The sequence below is a fragment of the Delphinus delphis genome, chromosome 10 (genome assembly GCF_949987515.2).
Source record: "Delphinus delphis chromosome 10, mDelDel1.2, whole genome shotgun sequence".
Lineage (NCBI taxonomy): Eukaryota > Metazoa > Chordata > Mammalia > Artiodactyla > Delphinidae > Delphinus > Delphinus delphis.
The window spans coordinates 80,373,786-80,399,123 of record NC_082692.2 but is presented as its reverse complement, the minus strand read 5'-3'; the positions used below and the strand labels follow the sequence as shown (position 1 = coordinate 80,399,123).

At 38.6% G+C, this 25,338-nt stretch overlaps 1 protein-coding gene across 2 annotated transcripts in view; it reads right to left on the bottom strand.

Moving 5' to 3' along the window:
* The window catches only part of SLC25A26 (solute carrier family 25 member 26), a 140,249-nt gene that overhangs the window by 99,921 nt on the left and 14,990 nt on the right, over positions 1-25,338 (bottom strand). The window contains exons 3-5 of one of the 2 annotated variants that reach the window (XM_060022861.1): positions 23,334-23,443; positions 3,651-3,755; positions 2,241-2,288 (exon numbers count right to left, since the gene is read on the bottom strand). In XM_060022861.1, coding sequence (XP_059878844.1) covers positions 2,241-2,288; positions 3,651-3,755; positions 23,334-23,443 — 263 coding nt within the window. The remainder of the gene's footprint in view (positions 1-2,240; positions 2,289-3,650; positions 3,756-23,333; positions 23,444-25,338) is intronic. The other variant, XM_060022862.1, reaches the window with a different exon arrangement.

Below are 25,338 nucleotides of genomic sequence, written 5' to 3'. Positions count from 1 at the left end.
TCAATGTATTTTCTTATTGAAACAATCAAACAAGCTCTTGGCAAAAAGATTTGATATTGGTGTCAGAACGATGTAAGAATTGAAACTATTTATAATGTAAAAATTTTGTTTAAAGCAGATACATCACTTCTTATTTTTCTCATTCTGAAAAGAAGCGATGTTTCATTTAGCGCGAAAAGATTTGATATTGGTGTCAGAACGATGTAAGAGTTGAAACTATTTATAATGTAAAAATGTTGTTTAAAGCAGATACATCACTTCTTATTTTTCTCATTTTGAAAAGAAGCGATGTTTCATTTAGCAGTAACTCTTCTCTCATTCTATGAGAGAATCTGTACAAAAGCAATATTTCAACTAAAATCAGTTCTGAAGGATATTTTTATGAAAATGCATAATGCAGAAGACCCCAATTAAATTTCCAACAAAGCACTGCCATCTTGAGTAAACAAAGTCATCTCACTAGGGACACACTTTTTGCAAGAAATGCAGCCTAGAAATTAATTACTAGTGTGACATATGTCAAAACAAATTTTTAGGGCTTCCCTGGTGGCGCAGTGGTTGAGAGTCCGCCTGCTGATGCAGGGGACACGGGTTCGTGCCCCGGTCCGGGAGGATCCCACATACTGCGGAGCGGCTGGGCCCGTGAGCCATGGCCGCTGAGCCTGTGCGTCTGGAGCCTGTGCTCCGCAACGGGAGAGGCCACAACAGTGAGAGGCCCGCGTATCACCAAAAAAAAAAATATTTTTAAAGAATAGAATGCAGTTGTAAACATGTGTTTTATCTATTTGTATGCATAACCAGTATTCTCTGGCATGTAAATACATTCATTTATTCAGCATCTCTCAGAAAAACAAAAAAAGGTTTATCGTCCTCTCTTTTTGCACCTAACCGAGGTGAAACCTGAGTAAATAACATGTGTTTAGTGAGTGGGAAAATAAGTACAGAATGAAGATACAGTGCAGGTGTTATTTTGAAAGGCAGAAGTCATCTTCACACAAATAACTAATTTTGAAACATTCAGTCTGCCTTCAGAAGTTTTTCCAAGATATACATCAACTACACCACACTACACTAAAGGTTATTACTTTGTGGAAATCAAAGCTTTAAATAACATGTAACAGTGCTGGTGTTTCATAAAGAAGACTGTAATCTACACTAACAACAAACAAGCAAACAAACAAAATAAACAAAAAGACTACCTGGGAGTAAAATTCAGACTTCAAAGATTTCAATATTCTGCTAATTATGACAATATGTATTTAAATTAAACACATTTTTATAAATGAGAATGTTTTAGCATCCAAGGGAAATCCAAACAGAAAACAAGGATTCAGAGCAGAGGTATGCAGAATCTCTTCTGTATTTTAATAGATTATGTCCTAATCCTTTTCACAATGTACACCTATATCAAATCATCACACTGTACACTACGAATGCCTCACAATTCTATTTGTCAATTATATGTCAAAAAGCTAAAAAACAAAAAACCCTAGGATTTAAACTCACTAAAAAAAAAAAAAAACTTATGTCCCAAACCAAACAAAGACTTCTCTTATATCCCATACCCCAGTTATCTATAAATCAACTTTTAAACTTCAAAACAGCCTCCTCTATATGAGCCAAAAATTAAAACATGCTTCCTGCAGTAATATATGTACTAAAATCACTTTGCTTTTTCAACCAAAAAAAGAAGACATTGACCACATATTGAACCGCAGAATTTCGGAACTGGAAGGCTTGCTCTGGGGGCACACTGCACTGCAAGTCACGGGCAGGGTCAGCTCTCCAGTGCAGACTGAACTTCCCAATTCATCATATTTTGCTATCAGGAAGACAAGAGCTAACTGCATGATTTTTCACATAAAAATAGACCTTTGGGACACTTGTCTCCCAGGGTGCTTCTTTCCTTACCAATTTTTCACTCATTCTGTATATTACAGTAATTAACTTGATATCTTACCCTTAGTAGTTATTTCTTCATATCTTAGCTATCACAGCCATGTAGCCGCCTATGATAAGACTGAAGCTCTAGGATGGGCCTTCTGACCACTGGGGCTGCTCTTTCAGCTGACCCATTCTACCCAGTCATCAGATGTAAGAGCCAAGATAAGACTAAACAGTGTTTTAAAAAGTGATCATCATTTCCCTTTGTAATTTTTTAAACCAGTCTCTCCAAATAAATTTACTAAACAAAGCATATCATTCTTTTGTAGTTCAATATTGGAAATTAAGTTACTTACCTCTCTTAAAACAGTGCTTTTGTAGCCTCGATATAATCCTTGGATGCCCTGAAACAAACAAAAAGCCAAGACCTCAGAAAGTTAGAATAGCAGAGACTTCTAAATGACATTCTGCACGAAGCAGATTTACCTTTTCTAAAGTTTGAGTTTTGAAATATTCACAATGACTACAGTTCTATAAGAGGTTAAAACTTTTAAACTGGCTTAAAGTACATAAAGCTCAGATCGGCTCCCTTTAAAATGGGAACATCTCTAACAATAAAGCTGACTACATATTAAACTTTACTTATTTTCAACATTTCTTCTCTTGAAAAAAAATACTTGAGAAGCTTTAAATAAACATATTTTCAAAACCAAATGCACACAGAATGCCAATTATCCTTTCACAAAAGAACAGAACTATATTTTATAGTTTCAACTATAAGACGTCACAATGCATGAATAATCTCTCAATAGTGAGAGATACCTCTAGACAAGCCTTGACTTATCTGTTTAACTATCCACACGATTCAACAGGGACCCTTTACTGAACTGATCTCAATCATACAATTAAACGCTCAATGTCTTCTCACCTAGGTGACAGAGGGATTAAGAATAAAACTGTTCTAGGGCTTCCCTAGTGGCGCAGTGGTTGAGAGTCTGCCTGCCGATGCAGCGGACACGGGTTCGTGCCCCAGTCCGAGAAGATCCCACATGCCGCGGAGCGGCTGGGCCCATGAGCCATGGCTGCTGAGCCTGCGCGTCCGGAGCCTGTGCTCCACAATGGGAGAGGCCACAACAGTGAGAGGCCCACTTCAAATAAAAAAATAAATAAATAAAAGAATAAACCTTTTCTAAAACCTAGACTCACTGAAATTTTCATGTGACTGATTCCATTTTAAAGAAAAAGAAGGGCTTCTGTACAAACTATAAAGAAGAGCAGCTCACTGGTCCCTAGCCACATGGCCAGCACACATGAAATTTGATCCACAGGTTAACATGAACCAGTACAAGAGGAATTACATTTTTATATAAACATTACGACATCGGTCACTAATATCAGTCCATTACCACAGGTCTCTTCCATGGGTCCTCAAATTCTATACTGATGTTTTAATATAATATCTTTATTCACTTTACATATTCACTATTTATTCCATATCTGATTCCAAAAGAATGATAAGACTACTGCAATGTAGGACACACACTTAGTAGTGTGGTTGTTTAGAAATTTGAAAAAGAAATAAAAATGAAATTAAAATTTTGAAAACAATGGAAAGGCAAAGATAATCTTAGCATAAAAAGTTGCTATAATTGGACAATAAATTTAGCTTTAAGGTCTCTTCTAAGGCTCCTAAGATGAGGGCCACAGTATTCCTATTAGCTGCCACACAATATTCTCAATAAGAGAGCTTAAAAACATATTCTCACCTCTTGACATAAGATGTTAGAGAAAATGTGAAATGTTCCTGAAGAAGCAGATACCTGTGCCCTCTGCTTAACTACTTCAGAAGGAACTCGAATCAGGCAAGCAACCTAAAATATACAAATTTAATTATATCCTTAAAAAGAAGTAACTGCTATGAAAAAGGAAACAGCTTCATAAACAAAAATTACAGTTAAACAAAAGCATAATGTACAGGCTCAGTTCAAGATGCGAAAAGTTGGGGTTTTTTTTCGGTTTTGTTTTGTTTTTTTAACCTAAAACACTTAGAGCATTACTGGACATGCATTGTGTTACCAACACAGAACCTCTCCTCCCTGATCCCACGTAGATCCTCCTACCTCCTGCCTCACTGCTCCAAACAAATCTGTCTGTAAGCCACTCGATGGGAAGAAGCACATGCACTCATTCTGAACTCCCAATACCTACGAGGACATCTAGCGGTCACATGACAGCCATTTCAAACATGTTTGCTCAATGAATGAATCAAAAGGGCCTTAGCTTTACTGGAGTAACACACATCAGTAGAGGCAAGACTGAAAAGCGGCTGGTTACCCCAAACCCTCCAACCCACCCCACCCCCAGCCTCGGCCAGCTCCCAACCGCAGCAACCCCCAACCTCCCCAACACCCAACAGCTGAGGAGTAACTCCAGGCACTCCCGGGCCCTGCTCCAGCATTTGAGTTGACGTAGGTCCCGACTAGTCAACAAACAATTGTAATATCACCCTTGGTGACATGCCAGGGTCAGTTACACGCCACTCAACCTCACACTTCCAGGACTCCGCCTTCAGTAGCCCACTTATCTTCAGAAATATTAAGAATTGGTCAAACCGGAAAGAACTGGTCTGCCCACTGAAGGACAGAAGGCAGGGGAAAGGGCAGCAGGCAACAGGGAGGGAGACATATAAACTGATATTTTAAACTGTTTTAATGGAAGTCCTGTATTGAAGCCTCTGTACACTAAGCAGCCTGTCAAGGATACAAACTTTTTTTCCAATGTGGAATTCACACACCTGACTCTGGTGTTCAGTATTCTGTATATGGTTAAGGAGATTAATTTTAAAACTTTCACAATATATATTTCATATACAAATATATGTATTTGAGGCACAGTAAGAAATGTGGACAATCTTCAGTGACACACGCAGCAAAATGGAAACAACAGGAAATTTAACAAAACCGTCCCACCAAACAGGATGTTTGCCCTTTCAAGAGTCTCCTAATTCCTAATTTGAGATGACTACCCAATTTGGATATTATATAAGGCTTTGTCTTTCTAATGTTAAGTAGCTCTAAGGTACAAATCAGCAAACTTTTAATGTAAAAGATCAAATAGTAAATATTTTAGACTTTGCCAGCCAGATGGTCTCTGTCACAACGGTGCGACCATGCTGTGGGAACACAAAAGCAGCCATAGATAATAATGTGTAAGTGAATGGTGTGACTGTGTTCCAATAAAACCTTATTTATAAAGACAGGTGATGGTCTGCCAACCCCTGCTCTAGGTATAAACACTGGCAAATCCATCTTTGGTATTAGCCTTGGTAAGAGCAGAGCAGGCACAGAACAGATGTAGGCCTCAGCAACCCCGGGAAACAAGGGACAGGGATGGCAGGTAATGTGATTCTAGGTGTCATGGAGTCAGCTAACAAGGGTGTATCACCTCTGAAAAGTAGCTCAAAAGGAATAGTACTTTATGTGGACGCACTCCAACTGATAGGGTCAGGATAACACACCAGCTGGAGTGCATTAATGACCTGAAGTTATTTTTCTCCCCAAACTGACAAGACTCACAAAACAATATAATCTAGTTTCTTTTTCTTCGTTCATCAAACATTTGAATGCCTTTTGTCTGCAAAGATATCTACAATTTGGGCCAATGTATCTTTCCACCCACAGTCTCCCTTCAAATTTACTTGATTCAGTTCAACAAAAACATGTAGAGCCAGACACTGCACAAGACACTGCCTGGTAAAGAAAACTAAGATGGTGCCCTGACTTCAAAGAACTCACAGCCACGTATAAACAGTTTCAATAATACTGATACATGGCAAGAGATAGAGTAAGATTAAAAAGAGGCAAAGACAAGTATCACAGCAAACGGAGAGGAGGGGTATTTAGTCCAACCTCCAGACTGAGGGAAAACTGCCAGAGATTATGCCTTCACAGAACCTTCCAAAGGAGCAAGAATTAGCTGGCAAGAAAGGTAAAAAGGGCATGATGGGGAGTGGAAACAGAAAAGCACACAATACGAAAGCAGGGTGCTCAGGGGTAACAGAACCATCCCATATCAAGTTAGCATTCTACAGTGTGTACCCACCCAAGCCATTCCATATCACCAAAACCTCAAGTTTAAGGTCAAGAGTAATGGGGAGTAAGACTGAACAGACGGCCAAGAAGGCCCTGTATGCCATGCAAGGAGCCTGGACTTCATCGCATAGACAATGGGACCAACTGCAACAGTTTAGGCGGAGGATCTGTAGCAACATGGGCGGAGTTGGAGGGCATTATGCTGAGCGAGATAAGTCAGAGAAAGCCAAATACTGTACGGTATCACTTAGATGTGGAATCTACCAAATACAACACACTAGTGAGTGCAACGAAAGAGAAGCTGACTCACAGATACAGATAATAAGCTAGTGGTTACCAGTGGGGAGAGGAAACAGGGGAGGGGCAATATAGAGGTAGGGGATTAAGAGTTACAAACTATTATGTATAAAATAAGCTACAAAGATATATTGTACAAACACAGGGATAGTTTGTGTTGTGTACAACACAGCCAATAGTTTACAATAACTATAAATGCAATATAACCTTTAAAAGTTGTAAACTACTATATTGTACACCTGTAACATATAAGTACATCAACTATACTTCAATAAAAAAATAAAATAAAATACACACAAAGTTTGGGCAGAGGAATCATAACCTGTGCTTTAGGGACATCACTCTGGCTGCAGTAGGTAGAAGAATAGTTGCAGGATAGAAGAGAAAGATAAGAAGCAAAGAGGAAAGACAAAAAGAAGGCAAGACACAAGCTCTGAGACTACTACAACAGTTCTATAGAAGATACCAGGAAATGAATATGGCTCAGAGAAGAAGGTTCAAATTTGAGGGAAGAGTCAGGAGTAAAATGAAAGGACCTGGTGACTGGTAGGAGGTCAGGAGTGGGGAGAGAGTAAGATACTCCTACAATACAGTGGTGCCATTAAATGAGACCGGGGGGCAGAGGAGGAAAACAAGTTTAGAGCAAAAAGGATAAATTCACTCTGGGAAATGCTGAGCAGGAGAAATCTGTGGCACATATAAGGGGCTGTGTCTATCCAAGAAATTAATATCTGACTATAAAGCTAGAAAATAACAAGGCTAGAGATACAGATATAGGAGTCATCAGCACATAGGTGATGGCTGGAACCAAGAGAGTAGATTACCTAAATAAAGAGCAGGGCTTCCCTGGTGGCGCGGTGGTTGAGAGTCCGCCTGCCGGTGCAGGGGACACGGGTTCGTGCCCCGGTCTGGGAGGATCCCACATGCCGCAGAGCGGCTGGGCCCGTGAGCCATGGCCGCGGAGCCTGCGTGTCCGGAGCCTGTGCTCCGCAACGGGAGAGGCCCCAAACTGGGTATAAATTATGTTACTTTCGGTAAGAGTGTAAACTTTTAAATCCATGCTAATAAACCAGGATAGAAAATTAAGGCCACTGAAACTTACATGAACCTTACAGGGCAGCTCCCAGCATCTAAAACTCATTACAGAAATGAAAATAAATAAATAAGAAAAGAAAGAAAAGGGTACTCTAACACCTTGTATTTTTCAACTCAAGAGGTCAAGAGTGAAATATGACCCCAATATGTCAAGAAAATACGAACTGTCCACTTTTGTGCCTTGGCATAAATATTTATAGAACTTCATGCTTCGTAACCCTCCGTGTTCTTACATTATATTTTTATTTCTTAAAAATACAGCAGCAGAAGAGAAATTTTGTAAAGGTTCTCAGATGAAAAACAATCTAACAGAAGAGGTACAAAGCACCCAGCATGGTTTCCTGACTTCCCCGGCATGGCAATTTTGGTGTAAGAGGCCACAAAGTAATGCCTCTATTTCCTTCAGCAACTCCCTTGCCTTCCATTTGGTTTTATATTAACTCTGATCTTTCTCAGATTTGAATCTGAGCCGCCACGGAGTATTTCACTGCACAGGAACAAAAACATGTTATAGTATCATGGTCCTATGAAAGGAAATAAAGGTAATGTCATCTGTGGGTCTTGGGGTAAAGCCATTCTTCAGAGCATCCTTTCCTCAGACGTCCGGGGTTCAGTATGAAACCATGACCCAGGGAGGGTGACATTTTCATTAAACCCAAAAATGGTGTATATGTTAAAGTTCTAACAAAAGACAACTAAAGCTTTCCATAAAGAAAATACATGTCCCCAGTGTTTTTTAAATCAGCATTAAAATGCAATACTGGCCTCAGTGGAATTTAACAAAAAATCTAAGGAACTTTAAATTGAGAATGATTACAATATTAAAGTTGCTAAGACTTTTCTTTCTTTAACATAAATAAAAACTTTTCTGATATGGTTTTCATTTTTGAAATGGAGAGCAGAATGTCTCCTTTTAGTATTCACTGACCACCAAGATGCAAAACTACAAGTCCTAAGACTAACTGTATGAAAGGAAAAAAAATCACAGTGAACTCTGGCCTCACATTAGGTATTGTAAAATGAGTGAAGGCAGAGAGGAGAGAGAGAGAGAGAAAGATGCTGCTAAACTCCCTGGTTCATTCATTGCCCAAGCCAAGCTCCAGACTTCCACACATCACCTGCCAGCCATTTATAGTCTCACTTCCATCCTCTCACTCTTGAAATGCTCTTCAAAGTGGCTGGACATCACCCACAGTAACTTGTGTTAACACTGTATCTTTTACCCAACTACTTCAACATAGTTCATAAAAAATACCCAACTTAAGACTTTTCCTTAGGAAACTTAATCAACAGCCTATAAATATTCATCTCATATTAGAAGCTAATTATCTCAGTATTTAATATATAAATCAATCTGAGATAGAAGTTACCAAAGGTCAGGGAACTATTTGGCCTAGGGAGCAAGGGTAAAACCCAAACCTTTTGATTATCATCTCCAGAATTTTTTTTAATTGAAGTATAGTTGATTTACAGTGTTGTGTTAGTTTTTTGTACAGCAAACTGATTGCTATATATTTTAATATATATTATTTTTCAGATTATTTTCCATCATAGTTTATTACAAGACATTGAATATAGTTCCCTGTGCTGTACAGTAGGTCTTTGTCATTTATTTTATGTATAGTAGTCTGTATCTGCTAATCCCAAAATCCTAATTTGTCCCTCCCCCTGTTTCCCCTTTGGTAACGCTAAGTCTGTTTTCTATGTCTGCGAGTCAATTTCTGTTTTGTAAATAAGTTCACCTGTATCATTTTTTAGATTCCCCACATATAAGTAATCACATGATATTTGTTTTTCTTTTACTTACTTTACTTAATATGATAATCTCTAGGTCCATCCATGTTGCTACAAATGGCATTATGTCATTTTTTTATGCCTGAGTAATATTCCATTCTGTGTGTTTGTGCATATACATATACATATATATGCATATATACTCACAACAACTTCTTTATCTGTTTATCTGTCGATGGACATGGACATTTAGGTTGCTTCCATGTCTTGGCTACTGTAAATAGTGTTGCTATGAACACTGGGATGCATGTATCTTTATCAATTATAGTTTTCTCCAGATACATGCCCAGGAGTGGGATTGCTAGATCATACGGCAACTCTTTTTTTAGTTTTTTAAGGAAACTCCATACTGTTTTCCATAGTGGGTGTACCAATTTATGTTTCTACCAACAGTGTAGTAGGGTTCCCTTTTCTCCACACCCCCTGCAGCATTTATTGCTTGTAGACTTTTTGATGATGGCCACTCTGACCAATGTGAGGTGATACCTCATTATAGTTTTGATTTGCATTTCTCTAATAATTAACAATGTTGAGCATCTTTTCATGCGCCTATTGGCCACCTGGATGTCTTCTTTGGAGAAATGTCTATTTAGGTCTTCTGCCCATTTTTTGATTGAGTTGTTTGTTTTTCTGTTATTGAGCTGTATCAACTATTTGTGTATTCTGGAAATTAAGCTCTTGTCAGTCACACTGTTTGCAAATATTTTCTCTGAGTCCACAGGATGTCTTTTTGTTTTGTTTATGGTTTCCTTTGCTGTACAAAAGCTTATGTTTGATTAGGTCCCATTTGTTTATTTCTGCTTTTATTTCTATTGCCCTAGGAGACTGATCCAGAATTATTTTTCATTAAAGGTACATCATGTTTACATGCGGCTAATGAGTTTAAAGGTTCCAGGTTTAATTATAAGCTAATTCTTCATCTTTAAACCAGCAACTCTATAATTAGTTCAACAGAAACTTAAGTAAGTTGAATAGAGCCAATCAAAGTTTAATCACATTCAAAGTAAAGCTAGTTTAGACTCTGCGGAGTAAACTCCAAGTGGCAAGTTAATGAGAGAGAGAATGAAAATTCAGGGCACTCTAAAATTTTTTTAAAAGCACAGTTTACTTACTTGTATTTTATTCCACATTCCCAAAATTCTTTCTAGAAAGCAGGATTCCAAATTAAGAACACCTAACATTATCTTTCTACACCACCATTTAAATTCAAAACCCCTACAAGTGAACAGTTCATCTGTTTGTCAATTCTGCCATCTGCTGGTTACAAATGGAATCACAGCTGTTGATAAAAAACGCAAAAGGTAATTGTTAAATCCAAATGTACCTTCCTTAGGGTTTTTTTTTTTTTTTTTTTAGGGTTTAAATTTTATCCACTCATACTGAGTTATAAGTTCACCATGCCTTTATTCCTTATAAATAAGCCTCTTTCCACGTATACAAATAGCCAATAGGCATGGAAAGAAAAAAAAAAATTTTGTAAGTATAGGTCTTCCCTTTCCTGACAAAACTAACGTTCTTGATAACCCAGACTCTAGACAAAAAGTTAACAGTCTTCTCAACAAAAATAATTTCTATCTTTTAGGCCCTGTGTCTTGAAGTTATTTATAGAATTTTACAGAACCCAGAGGTAAGCTTCAAACGGCTTTTTCACTTTTATAACTTTCTGTAACAGAATGGGGCCCTGATTTCACATTTGATGACACGTCTCATGGATGGATTTATAGACTTCAACTAATATAAAATCTGAAAATGGAGGAGACTGTAATACTAACTACACTAATTCCCTATTGCTGCTGTAACAAATTACCACATAATTAGTGGCTTAAAACAACAAAAATCTATTCTAATTCTGGAGCTCAGAAGTCCAAAATGGGTCTAAGTGAGCTAAAAATCAAGGGGGCTTCTACAAGCCCCCTGCATTCCTCGGTTTGTGGTCCCTTCCTCCGTCCTCAAGACAGCAGCTTAACATTCTAAAACCTCTCTAACACTCCCACTTCCCTCTTACAAGGAAACTTGTGATTACACTGGGCTCATCTGGATGATGCAAAAAAAAATCTTCCCATCTCAAAATCCTCAACTTAATCACATCTGCAAAGTCCTTTTTGCCATGTTAGGTAACATGGCCACAGGTTTCAGGGACTAGGACATCTTAAGGGGGCCGCTGTTTTGCCCACCAATGTAACCAACGGCAAGTTTAGAATCCTCACCTTGTCTTAGTTTAAGAAACCCAGAGTGATCTGAGTTCTTAGCATTACCCAAGTAATATACCTCCCATCTCCAGTTGTGCATCAGTTCTGCCATTTTTAAAAGATGACATAAAAAGTAGAAAATGAAGGTCTAATATTTGTCTTAACTATTCACTCTGCAATGGTGTTTTATTGCCCACAGCAGCTGGGAAACCTTGTGTACAGCACCAAACTTCTTTGAATTTCAATTTCTTCATTTTCTGAACTGACAGCCTTCCCAAAACTATAAAATTCTAAAAGTGTACTCCGAACAGCAATTTGTGTGACATGGGACCAGAACCAACACTTAATGAACACTTTATGTATCAGATGCTAGGCTTGAGCACTTTAGAAGTGCTGTATCACTTAAGCTTTGCAAGAACTGTGAGTGAGGTAGCATTAACCCGACTTTTCAAGATAAGGAAAACAACAGCTTGGTAAGCTTGCATAAAGGACCTATAGACACAGAGCAAATACACAGACAAGTCACCATTCTGACCCTCACCTGCGTAACTTGACAGCTCATGATCCATAAGCTGCCTCCTTTCAGAGGTCCTCAAAATATTCTCTACCTATTTAATCCATGTGTCCAACTTCTTTATATGCGCCTCAAGGACAGGGGTCAAAATTTCTTATTGTTTCTTAGCACCAATCACAGCACTAGATATATAATAGGCACTCATATATCTACAAGTATTCAATTACAAACCAAAGCAAATTTGTGACAGCGGCATTTAATTCATTATGCTACCAAGAACGCTACTCTTAACAATATGTTAAAAAATAAAGTTTTGTCACTGACAAAGTGCAGACTCCCACAGAAGCGGTTAATCTTAACTTCATCTTGGAGAGAAGTATTCGGTTTTTCCATTAACAGTGAGGTGGTGGTACTGACCAAGTAACATTCTTGTGGTTTAAGTAGGATTCTCCAGCTTCATCATCCTACATGAAAATCATACTCATTGTTTCTATAAAGCTAAACTTAATTTGTGTAGCATAAACTGACACTGCTCTTAAAGAAAAAGCCAACACGGAGCTCCCCTGCCCTCCCACGCACTAACTACACAAGACGATCGATGAAACGCACGGGCCGAGCTCGTGAGTCAACACCACCTGAAGGAATGCTGCACACCACATCAGAGAGAACAAGTCCACACGACAGAAAACAGTCTGAAATGCGGCGGAGAAAGAAGCCATCGGGAAAGTGGAGGGACGGTGGGTAAGCTGCTCCCTGACAAGTGCCTCTGCGAAAAGTCTCTCAGCACATCCATGCGAGTACTTTAAGGAATGATCACCAGCAGGATCATCACTGCACAGGGGTCCTGCCAGGCCCTGCCCTCTTCCTCCCCTTACCACTGTCAGCTCGGGCTCAGAGGGTCGGGACAGCTGGAGAGCTGGGGTGTGCTTCTGAGCTGAGCTCGGGAGACGGACAGCAAGCTCAGCATGCACACACCACAGACACACAACGAGAGGACACAGGTACCCACGAGGAAAGAGGCACTGAAGGAACGCTGCCAGAAGGGCTTTTAAAGGAAGAACCTCCGCCTTGATTCTCGTCAACTCACCTTCTCCCTCTGCATCCCCTGCCCTGCCTCAGCGGAGGCTCTAGTCATCTCTCTCCTCGGGATTTCTGCAACAGTGTCCTCCCCTCCATTCACACACCACGCCCAACTCCACACAGCTGCCAAAGGATGTTCTTAAAACACCAACCAGTGGTGCTCTCCTGCTCAGCCCTTCAGAGGATAACAGGCAAAACCTCCTCACCAGAGCAGGCAGGGCCCTCCGGGACGACCGGGTCACATCTGTGCTCCACATGAAACTGGAAGGCATCGAACAAGGGCTTTGCCTAAGTTCAATGGCCCTCCTTGGACTCGCCGGCCTAACAATCATCGTCCAAAACGCAGCTCAAGGACTAGCTATTCTCTGAGGCCCTTCCTGAATCAACATCCATCCACCCATCTAATCCACTTCCCTTCAGGCTCTTGTACTTACTTTTCTTAAAATACCTGTAACCCTTTAGTGTACTTCCATACTTACATGTCCATCTGCACGTCTAGACTGCAACTCTCTAAAGGCAGTATCTTGTCATTTTATCCTCAGTGCCGAGAACACACTAGGCCGTCTTAAGATCTAAATCCACACTGGCAGGTAAGGACAACAAAAGTGGTGGAGGAAACTAAGAGGAGCTGAACAAAAGCAGCTGATATAAAAGGAATCAAAGAGGTCCAAGTGGGGAAAGGACACAAAAAGGAAAGGCAACGGAAAGGAAGTTATTTTTTGCAATTCTGTAGAAAATTCTTTGTGTAATTCTTATGATTTAGCATTCCTAAGAAGGAATTACAAAGTCTGTCTGCCTTATGTACTTAATGTTCTGAAGTGAAAAAAAGCTCCCAGGCACAATGGAAAATGAACAGATAGGAGAACAGGGCAAAAGGCCCCCTTGGGAGAGGCACGTGCTTAGATGCATCAGAAAGCAAAGTCCCTGTGTGAGTGTGGCTGGGTATCTAACAGTTCGCTTGCAGCTTCTAATGGTACAGCGAATTTCCTAGCACTGTCTCTACCCTCCTGCCTCCGTGCATCTTGACACACACAGGCATTTTCATCTGCAGCATTCCTGAGAGCTTCCTTCTGACTTGACAGTGACACTGCACTTCAGGGATACCCATCTTATTTTCCACTCAACTTATCTTCCATGACTCAATTATACAACTGCACAAGAGTCTGACACGCTGCTAACACAAGTGCAAATGAGAGTTCCTCTCTGTTAATTTATGGATGTTTCAAAACATATCATGATCATTTCAAAAGATGAAAAACATTTCAAAAGTTGTTAACCTTTCTTCTATTGTTTTGCTCAGTGGTTCTTAGAAAAGGCCAGTAGAGATCATGAAAAACACTATGCATACACTTTAAACCATGATATTAACAGCATAGTTAAAAAGAACTTAAATCCCTGCTAGGGAAAACACAATGATAAGCAGCACATGCCCCATGCCGTGCAGCTGATAACACTCCTGACAACGATGCATCTAGTCCTCCAAGCAGCCGATTCAGCAGGGAAGCTGAATCAAAACGACGTGCTTACCCCATATTCTGATGTTCAACGAGCCCCTCAAATGACTGCAGTACACTGCCATCCTCTAAACTAACCAGTCTATTAAACTAGGATTTTTTAGTACGCCTAAAAGTATGTAATTCTGAGGAAAACAAAAGGAATCATACTTTTGATCAGTGTGCTCCACACCTACTAAAATATTCTTATGCACGTGACCGCCAAGTCAACTCAATAGAAATATTTACCCCTGGGGTATAAATCAAAATTTTTGAGAATCCTTTATGAGTGGTGCTTATATATCACTGAACACCAGAAACATCTAGGAATCTTGTTTAAAATGCAGGGCCCACAGCACCACCTCCAAAAATCTTTATTTGTAACCTGCTGCCCAGGCAAATGATTCTAAAGCAGGTGCTCCCTGGGCCACACGGTTGTGTGAAGTACTGTTACAGAGGCTGTCAGAAAAGCACTTACGAAACATGGTATCACTGAGTTCCTAGCTTTCTCAATCCCAAGTTAGAACAGGACTGGAAAGAAAAATCTACCAGCATCTATGTGTGTAAGGACATCCACAGACATCACCCATGAGCACATTAAATTCACAGGGGCCACTTTAGCAGCAAAGAAATTTTAATAATTCTTCTATTTCTGAAAACAATATTAACTAAGTCCGTAAGTAGGATAACACCCAGAAAAAGTCAAACCCTAAAGTTGAAAAAAAAAAAAAATCACTACCACTGCAATGTTATAGCATCTGTTATACTAAAGTAAACCCACCCCAACCCTTCTGATCTAATTAGAGATTCTACTTCTCACAGGGCTTTTTCTGTGTCTGATGAAAACGGAGCTGTAAAATAACTGAGGCAGGGATTTAGAGATTTGGTACAGCAAACCTAATAAAAATGGCACAAACGGGACTCTTCTCAGTGTTGTTACATATTAAATCTTATTTGATCGATCTTACTGTATTCCAAATCACAAACATAAGGTAGAAGCTTGTAATTATAGTTTTATTGATTTCTCATTAACTTTTAATCAAGCTGCTGCTACAGGGAATGGTTATCACAGCAGTGTTCTTTTGTTTCTAAGTTTCACACACTTACCATCACTACAACAAAGTAACTGTGGACACATTCAATGCCAACAAAAATACAGTATTGTTTCTAAGGAATGTGTCTGCAACATAACCATCTTATATCAGCGCAGATGTGTTACAGAACAATGACTGCACTAAGCTATATCTGATTTTCTCTTGGTCTCTTTACACCTTTCTGATCACTGACAGAAATAAATGTTCTTTGTTTTATATTCCTTATTTGTTCCTCCTAAATTCATCTGTTTCTTTCTCTTACTTCCAGCGACCACACTTGGCTGAGTCTGCAACCAATTTATGCTCTATGAAACTGAAAGCAAATTACTAAAACAGAAAGGCAGTAGGTACGTGTCTGAAGCATTTATTAAGAACAATGATACTGAATGGCTGCAGGAAGTTTTTTAAGAAAGTTTAAAGATTACAGGAGCACCAGAACCACATTTCACAAACTTCATAAATTTAACAAAATTCTTAGCATACTAAACTGTAACTGAATTAAAATCAAATAAAGTCAACAGCAAGAGATGTTTCACAGGTGAAATCCTCAATCTATGTACCTGCTGCTGATCAGTTCTCCTCTGAAGGCTCTCCAGGCATCACAGAAACTATAAAAAGGCATCTGACATGAGGCCTTACTGCCTAAGGGACCATGGAAACCATAAGAGACACAATAAAGATAAAAATGTCCTAGAATTATTTATTTCCAGTCTTACAGATACCTATTTCCTAACTCTAAAGTCTACCTACGCCACTTTCTATGCCCAACAGTTCACACAGAATATTACATTTAAAAGGCTCCAATTTTTTAAAAAATACCAGTTACAGATATTAACATATTGGAATACAGTGTTTTCTACAAATGGAAAGCTGCATCACTAACATGACGGATCTAACAGCTACCCTTTGCCCTATTTAATTATACCATTTTATATATTCTTCCTAAGTCTAAGAGACAGAAATTTTATAAATTGAAGAAAGTCTATCCTCCAACAGGGCAAACCAGCTTTCAAGCAAGATGGCCCTGTGGGAAATGAAAAAGAAGTGGCCAAGTTCTTTTTGCTGCTTGCTCTCAGCAGCGTAATAGAAAATGTAAACCAAGTGAACTTACGAGGATATATTTAAACTAAATCAGAGCAACAGGCAATTCTAAAATAGAGGCAAGAACAGTCAAAGGGACAGAATTTTTACAAGCTGGGAGACAATGAAACTCTGACACACCATTTGTTATTCTTGAGTATATATACTCGAAAATAACTGCATGCAATGAGGTTCTAATGTCAGAACATAATCACAAAAACACAATCTAAACCAAGGATAATGGGTTCAAAGATTTTTTTTACATTAAATATATATTGCTTTTAAATCGCAGACTAAACCAATATTCAGGCAGAATTCAAGCACTGGAGTCCTTACTTTGGGTAAGAGTGGGGGGAATGAAAATTCCCAGAAATTGTACACAAATTGTCCGTACGTTCACTTTCGTGGAGAGACAACCACAGATTTCACTAGATTCCTAAAGGGGTCTCTGGCTCATAAAGGAACTACTACTTTATGCTCCTTGCTCCTCAAAAATTAATATATTGTGGGTTTCCCTGGTGGCACAGTGGTTGAGAATCTGCCTGCTAATGCAGGGGACACGGATTCGAGCCCTGGTCTGGGAGAATCTCACATGCCGCGGAGCAACTAGGCCCGTGAGCCACAACTACTGAGCCTGCGCATCTGGAGCCTGTGCTCTGCAACGGGAGAGGCCGCGATAGTGAGAGGCCCGCGCACCGCGATGAAGAGTGGCACCGGCTTGCCACAAGTAGAGAAAGCCCTCGCACAGAAACGAAGACCCAACACAGCAAAAATAAATTAATTAATAAAAAATTTTTTAAAAATTAATATATTGTTAGTCTCATCACACTAAAAAGCTCAGTAAATTATGAAGGCAATTTTTTTTTTAATCCAGAGTTAGCTTAGGTTCTGCAAAATCATTTTTAAACCAATGACAAAAGGAAGTTTTATAGAAAACACTTGCGTGAATTTAGTGTCTTTCAGGCTAATTTCTTTCAACATTCTCTTCAAGGAACCATCCAAATGATTTCTTAGATCAAGGAATTCATTGTATAGTAACGGGAAAGTATAAAATTATATATATATATATCCCAGATATAAATAAATAAATGCAAAAATGCTGAAGAAGACCAGAGGTCATCTTTTTTTCCGTATTACACATCATAACCTCAACAATTCAAATTATCACATGAAAAGGGAGACCCTCGCTTTTCTTTAAAACTGAGATTATTTCCTCCATAATTCCTTTTCTCCTGGATTGTCCAAATATATTAGTATCTGATGTGTTCATCAACCAAAATGATATAATTAATGACTTTTCTTTACAATAATTTATAAAGAAATTATCTTAACACTTCCCTACTCATTCTATGAGTCCAGTTTTACCTTGATACCAAAACCAGTCAAAGACACAAGAAAAGATAACTACAGACCAGTATCTCTTATGAACAAAGTAAGTCCTCAACAAAACACTAGTACATAAATCTAGCACTATATAAACAGTATTATATACCATGATCAAGTGAGTTTTAACATTTGGGTTGCAAATGCAAGAGTGGTTTAACATTTGAAGATCAATTAATGTAACACACCATATCAGTAAAATAAAGAATAAAACCACATGATTATCTCAACAGATGAACAAAAGGCACTGACAAAATGTAACCTTTTATGACAGAAATAGTACTGAAACACTAAATACTTTCTTCCTAAGATCAGAAACAAGATAAGGATGTCCACTCTCATCACTCCTATTCAACACTGTAGTACAGCTTCTAAACAGAGCAGTTAGGCAAGAAAATGAAATAAAAGACATATAGATTGTACAGAAATAAGTAAAACTAGCTCTATGTGCAGATGATACGATCGTGTATATAGAAAATCTTTAAGAATCCACTAAACTTTAGAACTAATTAATTCAGCAAGGTTGGAGGATACAAGATCAATATACAAAAATGAATTTATTTCTATACAGTAGCAATAAACTGAAAATGAAATGAAAAAAAGTTCAATTTACAGTAACATCAAAAAGAATAAATTACTTAGGAATAAATTTAACAAAAGAAGTGTAAAACGTATACTGTGGAACTACGAAACACTGTTAAAAGAAATTACAGAAGTCCTAAAGAAATGAAAAGACAGCCTATGTTTGTGGATTGGAAAATTTAAGCATTTTTGTTAAGATGGTATGCTCCCCAAATTAATTTGCAGATTCAATGTTATCCCTATCAAAATCTCAGTTGCTTTTTTTGCAAGCTCATTTTGCAAGAAATTGACAAGCTCATTCTAAACTTCACATAATGAGTTCCCTGGTGGCCTAATGGTTAGGATTCCGGGCTTTCACTGCCATGGTGAGGGTTCAATCCCTGGTTGGGGAACTGAGATCCAGCAAGCCGTGAGGTGAGGCAAAAAAAAAAAATTCACATAAAAATGCCAAAGACCCAGAAGAGGCAAAACAATCCTGACAGAGAAGAACAAAGCTGGAGGACTCACACTTCTGATTTCAAAACTTACTACAAAGCTGTGGTAATCAAGGCTCTGTGGTAGTAGCATAAGGATAGACGTAGAAATCCATAGAATAGAACAGGGTCCACAAATAAACCCCACCTTTACGTCAATTAGTATTTGACAAGGGTGCCAAGGCAATTCCATGGGTAAAGAATAGTTTAGCAAATGGCACTAGGTCAACTGGATATACACACGCAAAAGAATAAAATTAGACCACAGCCTCAAACCAGATAAAAAAATTAACTCAAAATGGATCAAAGACCTAAAAATATGAGTTAAAACTATAAAACTCTTGAAAGAAAACATAGGTATAAATATCTTCATGATCTCAGATTAGGCAATGGTTTCTTAGATACGACATCAAAGCACAGGCAATGTAAGATAAAACAGATAAACTGGACATCATCAAAATTTAGAACTTATGCTTCAAAGGACACCATTAAGTGAAAAAAATGCACAGAATGGGAAAAAGTTTTGCCAATATATAAAGAGCTCCTACAACTTATTAACAAAAATACAACCTAATTAAAGAATGAGCAAAGGAGACGCATAGACATTTCTCCAAAGGAGATATGTAAATAACCAATAAGCACATGAAAAGATGCTCAAAATCATTAGTTACCAGGGAAATGCAAGTCAAAATCACAATAAGATACCACTGAATATCTATTTGTTTGTTATAATTTAAAAGACAGGTAGGGGCTTCCCTGGTGGCGCAGTGGTTGAGAATCTGCCTGCCAATGCAGGCGAGATGGGTTCGAGCCCTGGTCTGGGAAGATCCCACAAGCCGCGGAGCAACTGGGCCGGTGAGCCACAACTACTGAGCCTGCGCATCTGGAGCCTGTGCTCCGCAACAAGAGAGGCCGTGACAGTGAGAGGCCCCCGCTCGCCGCAACTGGAAAAAGCTCTCACACAGAAACAAAGACCCAACATAGCCAAAAATAAATTAATTAATTTTTTAAAAAACAAATGTTTAAAAAAAGAAAAAGACAGGTAACACCAAGTGGTGTCAAGGATGTGCAGAAGAAACTGGAACTCTTACACACTGCTGGTGGGAATGTAAAATGGTGCAGCCACTTCGGAAAACAGCCTTGGCGAGTTCCTCAGATGGTTAAAAATAAAGTTACCATATGACTGATATTTCCACTCCTAGGTATGTATTCAAGAAAATCAAAAACATAGGCAATTGATGATACCTGCTATAGCATAGATGAAATCTTGAAAATGTAAGTGAAAGAAGCCAGTCATGAAAGACCAGATTGTAAGGATTCCACATTTTTTGTTTTTATCTTTCAAAAATTTGTCAAATTTATTAACATACAGTTTTCACAATATTCTCTTCTTATTCCTTTCTAACAGCGTAATACAACAGAATTTGCATATTATAAAATTCATCCATTTTAAGGATACAATTCAATGGTTTTTAATATATTCACAGACATGTGCAACCATCATCCTAGTCAATGTTAGAACATTTTCATCACCTCAGAAAGAAACTTGGTAGGATTCCATGTATATGAAATGTCCAGAATAGGCAGATCTATACAGACAGAGTAGGTCAGCGGTTGTTGCCTAAGGTGAGAACGTTGGGGGAAATGGGAAGTGACTGCTAATGGGTACGAGGTTTCTTGTCAGGGCGATGATGATGCTCTAAAACTGACTGTGGCGATGGCTGCAGCTGTGAGTACAGCAAAAAAATTGAACTGTACACTTTAAATGGATAAATCATACAGTATGTGAATTATATCTCAAAACAGTTATTATTTTTTTTAGTTGTTTTCTCCTTTTTTCTGGTTTTTTTTTTTTTTTTGGCCGTGCCATGCGGCTCACAGGATCTTAGTTCCCCGACCAGAGATTGAACCCGTGCATCCTCGGCAGTGAAAGCATAGAGTGCTAACCACTGGACCGCCAGGGAATTCCATAAAGTGCAATCTCTCTCTTTCATCACCCTCATTCACCATATTCTCAAGAGAAGAAAATTAGGTTACAAAACAGTTTGTAGATTCTCATCCAAATTTTCTAAAGGAAAAGTGTGCAGAAAACAAAACCACAATATATCACAGTTGTTTCTTATGTAAATCTTATAAAGGCTGATTCATTTTTCTAACTTCCTAACATAAATACATACCACTACTTTATTAAATGAAAAACGATATATACTACTTGACAAAATGATAAAAGACTTATAAACCGACACCCTTCTCTTCACTTTCTTGTCCATTCCTGTTAATGCACCCTGCCCCTAACAACGTTCTGGGATTATTAAAATAGACTAGATAGAGAGATAAGCAGATACATAGATACATACATACAAAACAAACAAGACAATGTGATTTGAAAGTAACAATAGTAAAGGACAATTTCTGGGTGGATACACAAAAATAATTTTAATTGAAGTTGTCCATTAGTAGTAGGCAGGAGGAACTGGAGAAAGGTAAGTGGGTGAGGGGGTGGGAAAGCTCTTATTTGTATTATACTCTTCTCTGTGTTAGTTTAGAAAAAATATATATTCCTGTATTATTATTTTTTGTTTTGTTTTGTTTTGTTTTGCGGTACGCGGGCCTCTCACTGTTGTGGCCTCTCCCGTTGTGGAGCACAGGCTCCGGACGCGCAGGTTCAGAGGCCATGGCTCACGGGCCCAGCGGCTCCGCGGCATGCGGGATCTTCCAGGACTGGGGCACGAACCCGTGTCCCCTACATCGGCAGGCAAACTCTCAACCACTGCGCCACCAGGGAAGCCCTCCTGTATTATTTTTTAATTACAAATATTTTACCACATACATTATGATTTACTGGCTCATGAATTATTTACAGAAGAGTTGGATAATTTTTTAAACAGACCGGAGGGATGGACTGCCTGTGTTTTCGTCATTGCTTTCCAATTTTAATTCATTATAATGAGACACCAAATGATCTGTATGACATTATCTCTACACTATTTGTTGAAAGTTGCTTTGTGGACTATTGGGTCACACACTTTTATTAATGTTCCAAGTGTGCTTGAAAAAAATGAATAATCTTTAGCAGTTAAGTGCAGAACTCCATACACATCCATTAGACCATTCTTGCCATTGTGTTGCTCAAATCTTCTATGGTCTTAACAAGTTACCTGCCTGGTCCTAAGACTTTTACGGATAGATGTGAATAACTCCAATGAAGATAGTAATGTATTCATTTTTCATTATAATTCTAGCAACATTTTGCTTTATATCTTGAGACTACGCTATTTAGTTCAGGTTTACTACATCTCCCAGGAGAATTGTTCCTCATATCATTATACAGTGGTCTCCTTGTTTTTTGCTTTCAGTCTTTTTTTTTTTTCTTGATCTGATATTAACATTACTATTAGCTCTCTTTCAGCTACTCTTTCTGAATCAGTTAGGGTTGATCAGAGAAGTAGAACCACTAAGAATGATAAGAATAAGAAGCTATTACAGGGATATAAACAGTAATTGTGGGAGCTGGTTAAGCAACTTACGTAGAACTGTTGCTTCTGCATCTAGTGTTGGGACAGAAACTTAGAAGGCATGCAATCAGGAAGGAAACATGGATGTGAAATGGGGAAGAGCAAGGACAAACTGGAACTCGCATTCTCCCTCACCAATCTCAATGATGTGGGTGACCTACAACATAAATTGGCACCCTTCACAACAGAGCCCACACAACTGACTCAAAATTTAGAGAAGCTGAAGGAGAAGACCCAGTGAGAGTTGGAGGAGCTGGAGGCTTGACTGCTGCCTGAAGCCAACAGATCAGTGATGAGGTGTATGAACTGCAGCAGTGCCTGACCTCCCACCAACCTTCTGAGCATGAATACAACCACTGCTTTACTTCCACCTTACAAATCTTGAGCAATTTTCTCTTGTAGCCAGGCTAACCTGGAACCCTCCTGGAAAGGGTGTTCTAGGAAATAGACTTCCAGCTCAATTATGCTGACCCAACATGAAGCCGCCAAAATTTGCATGGATATTTTCCTCTACCTCTTTAATTTTATTCTTTCTGTATAATTATGTTTGAGGTGTGTCTCTTGTAAATAGCAGATAGCTGGATTTTTCTTTCATCCTATATAGACTTTCAACTATCATGTTTAATCCATTTACATTTATTGGGATTTATGACTTTCATAATTTAAAAAAGAATTGTCTTTTAAAAATGAAATGAAGTAATACCTGTACTGAAGATATCTGCATACTTTGCATTTCTGAAGTATTTTATACACATAACTTATTACCTACCACTTCTCCAGCAGAGGCAGCCAACATATGCTTCACAGGCATCAAATACGAAGATGAATCAGTGTGCAAAAACCATTTCACATATTCATAGGTGATGAAAAAGGCAGCAGCTGAAATTTAAAACAAACCAGTCTTTCACAAAGTTTAAATATATATGTAAACTGTTAACAGATATGTTTCTTGAAAAAAATTACAACTCTAGTTATTAAATTATAACAGATAAAGATAATAATAAATATAAGTAATATAAATAAGTATAAATAATAAATATAAATACTGAACTATAAATATTTATAAATATATATTATTTATATAATATATACATATATATGTATATATTATATATGAATATATTTATAACTATAGATAAACATAAATAAAGATAAAGTAATAATACGTACTATTCCCCCCCAACCCCTTCACTCTTGCAGATTTGACTGAGCCCATGTTACATGCCTGACTTTGGACATAAAAACATGCAGATCCCTGCCCTGAGGAAGACTAACAGCTAACCTGGCATTTACCAGTTTGTACTGATAAGTCACTTTAACACTTTTTAGTTAAGTTTTTTGGAAAAGGATATGAATTTCTGTGATGCAAAACATCTTTATATATGGCCATAAAATAATCAGCTACACTGATTTCTAGACAGGTTAAAATTGCAAACACATATCTTAACCAAATAAAGCATCTATTCCATAATGTTGTGTTGCTGGTTACTCAAAATAACCATGGCTACTTTTTACTACATCAACTCACTTTTACATCAAGGAAACAATCAACTACTGTATTAAAACTGGAAATCAAAATCTCTAAAAAGCTACCCCTAGGGCTTCCCTGGTGGCGCAGTGGTTGAGAGTCTGCCTGCCAATGTAGGGGACACGGGTTCGTGCCCCGGTCCGGGAAGATCCCACATGCCGCGGAGCGGCTGGGCCCATGAGCCATGGCCGCTGGGCCTGCGCGTCCGGAACCTGTGCTCCACAACGGGAGAGGCCACAACAGTGAGAGGCCCGTGTACCGCAAAAAAAAAAAAAGCTACCCCTATGACCATGAACTAATCTTAGCTGCACAGGAAGGCTTTAAGCCTTGCCACGTATTGTTCATAAAAAGATGTTCATCACTCACGTAAAAGGTGAGGCACGAAAGATAAATAAATGGCAAATTCACCTTTCGAAAGGCATTTGAACATGTCACACAGTAAAGTCTGAAACACTCAGGAAAAGAGCTTGGTAGTGAAAATCAGTTCTCCACAGTTAAAGTCAACAAGCTTGTAAACACCCCAGTGGCTAACAAACAAACAGCAGGCCAAATGAGGAGGCACACTGTCCCCGGATGAGTAATGACCATGCAAGCAGTTGTATATAGTTAATGCAGGTCCCAATTCCCACTTGTGATTCTTATTTAGGCTGTTCCTACTTTGGCCTACTCACTAAATAGGCTAGAGTATCTCCAGTCGCATTCGGCTGTAAGTTCTACCTGCTACACGTTCCACCCACCCACCCCCACCCCCCAGGAGTGAAAACAAAACAAAAAACTATGGTTTTTCTACATTCCCTTCTAAACATGAAGGGTCTTGAATACAGGTCTTTTCCTCTCTTCTTTCGACCCTCAGTCCCTTCCATACCCCCTGCACAATATGTTCTCAAAAAAGTCTACAAGCCTCTGAATGTTACACTGGTGCACTGTACTCTAAAACCTTAACCAATAGCAAAAATTGTTTAAAGTGCCACGTAAAAAGTTTCAATTCACCAAAAATTTGCAGAAAAACAGAAAGGCCATTTCTGAAACGCTGACACTCTGACTCTTTATCCAGCATCTCCCATTCAAAGATGTTCTGTGGATGTCAAAAAAAGAAAAAGAAAAAGAAAAGCAGGGCAAGAAGAACACCACTTTCTCAAACTTACAAAAATTCAAAACCACATTCTGTATGTAAAGTCCTGCTGACAAGAATCTAAACCAGCCCTGTGAGCTTAATGGAGCACCATGTACCCTGTAGACCATCACT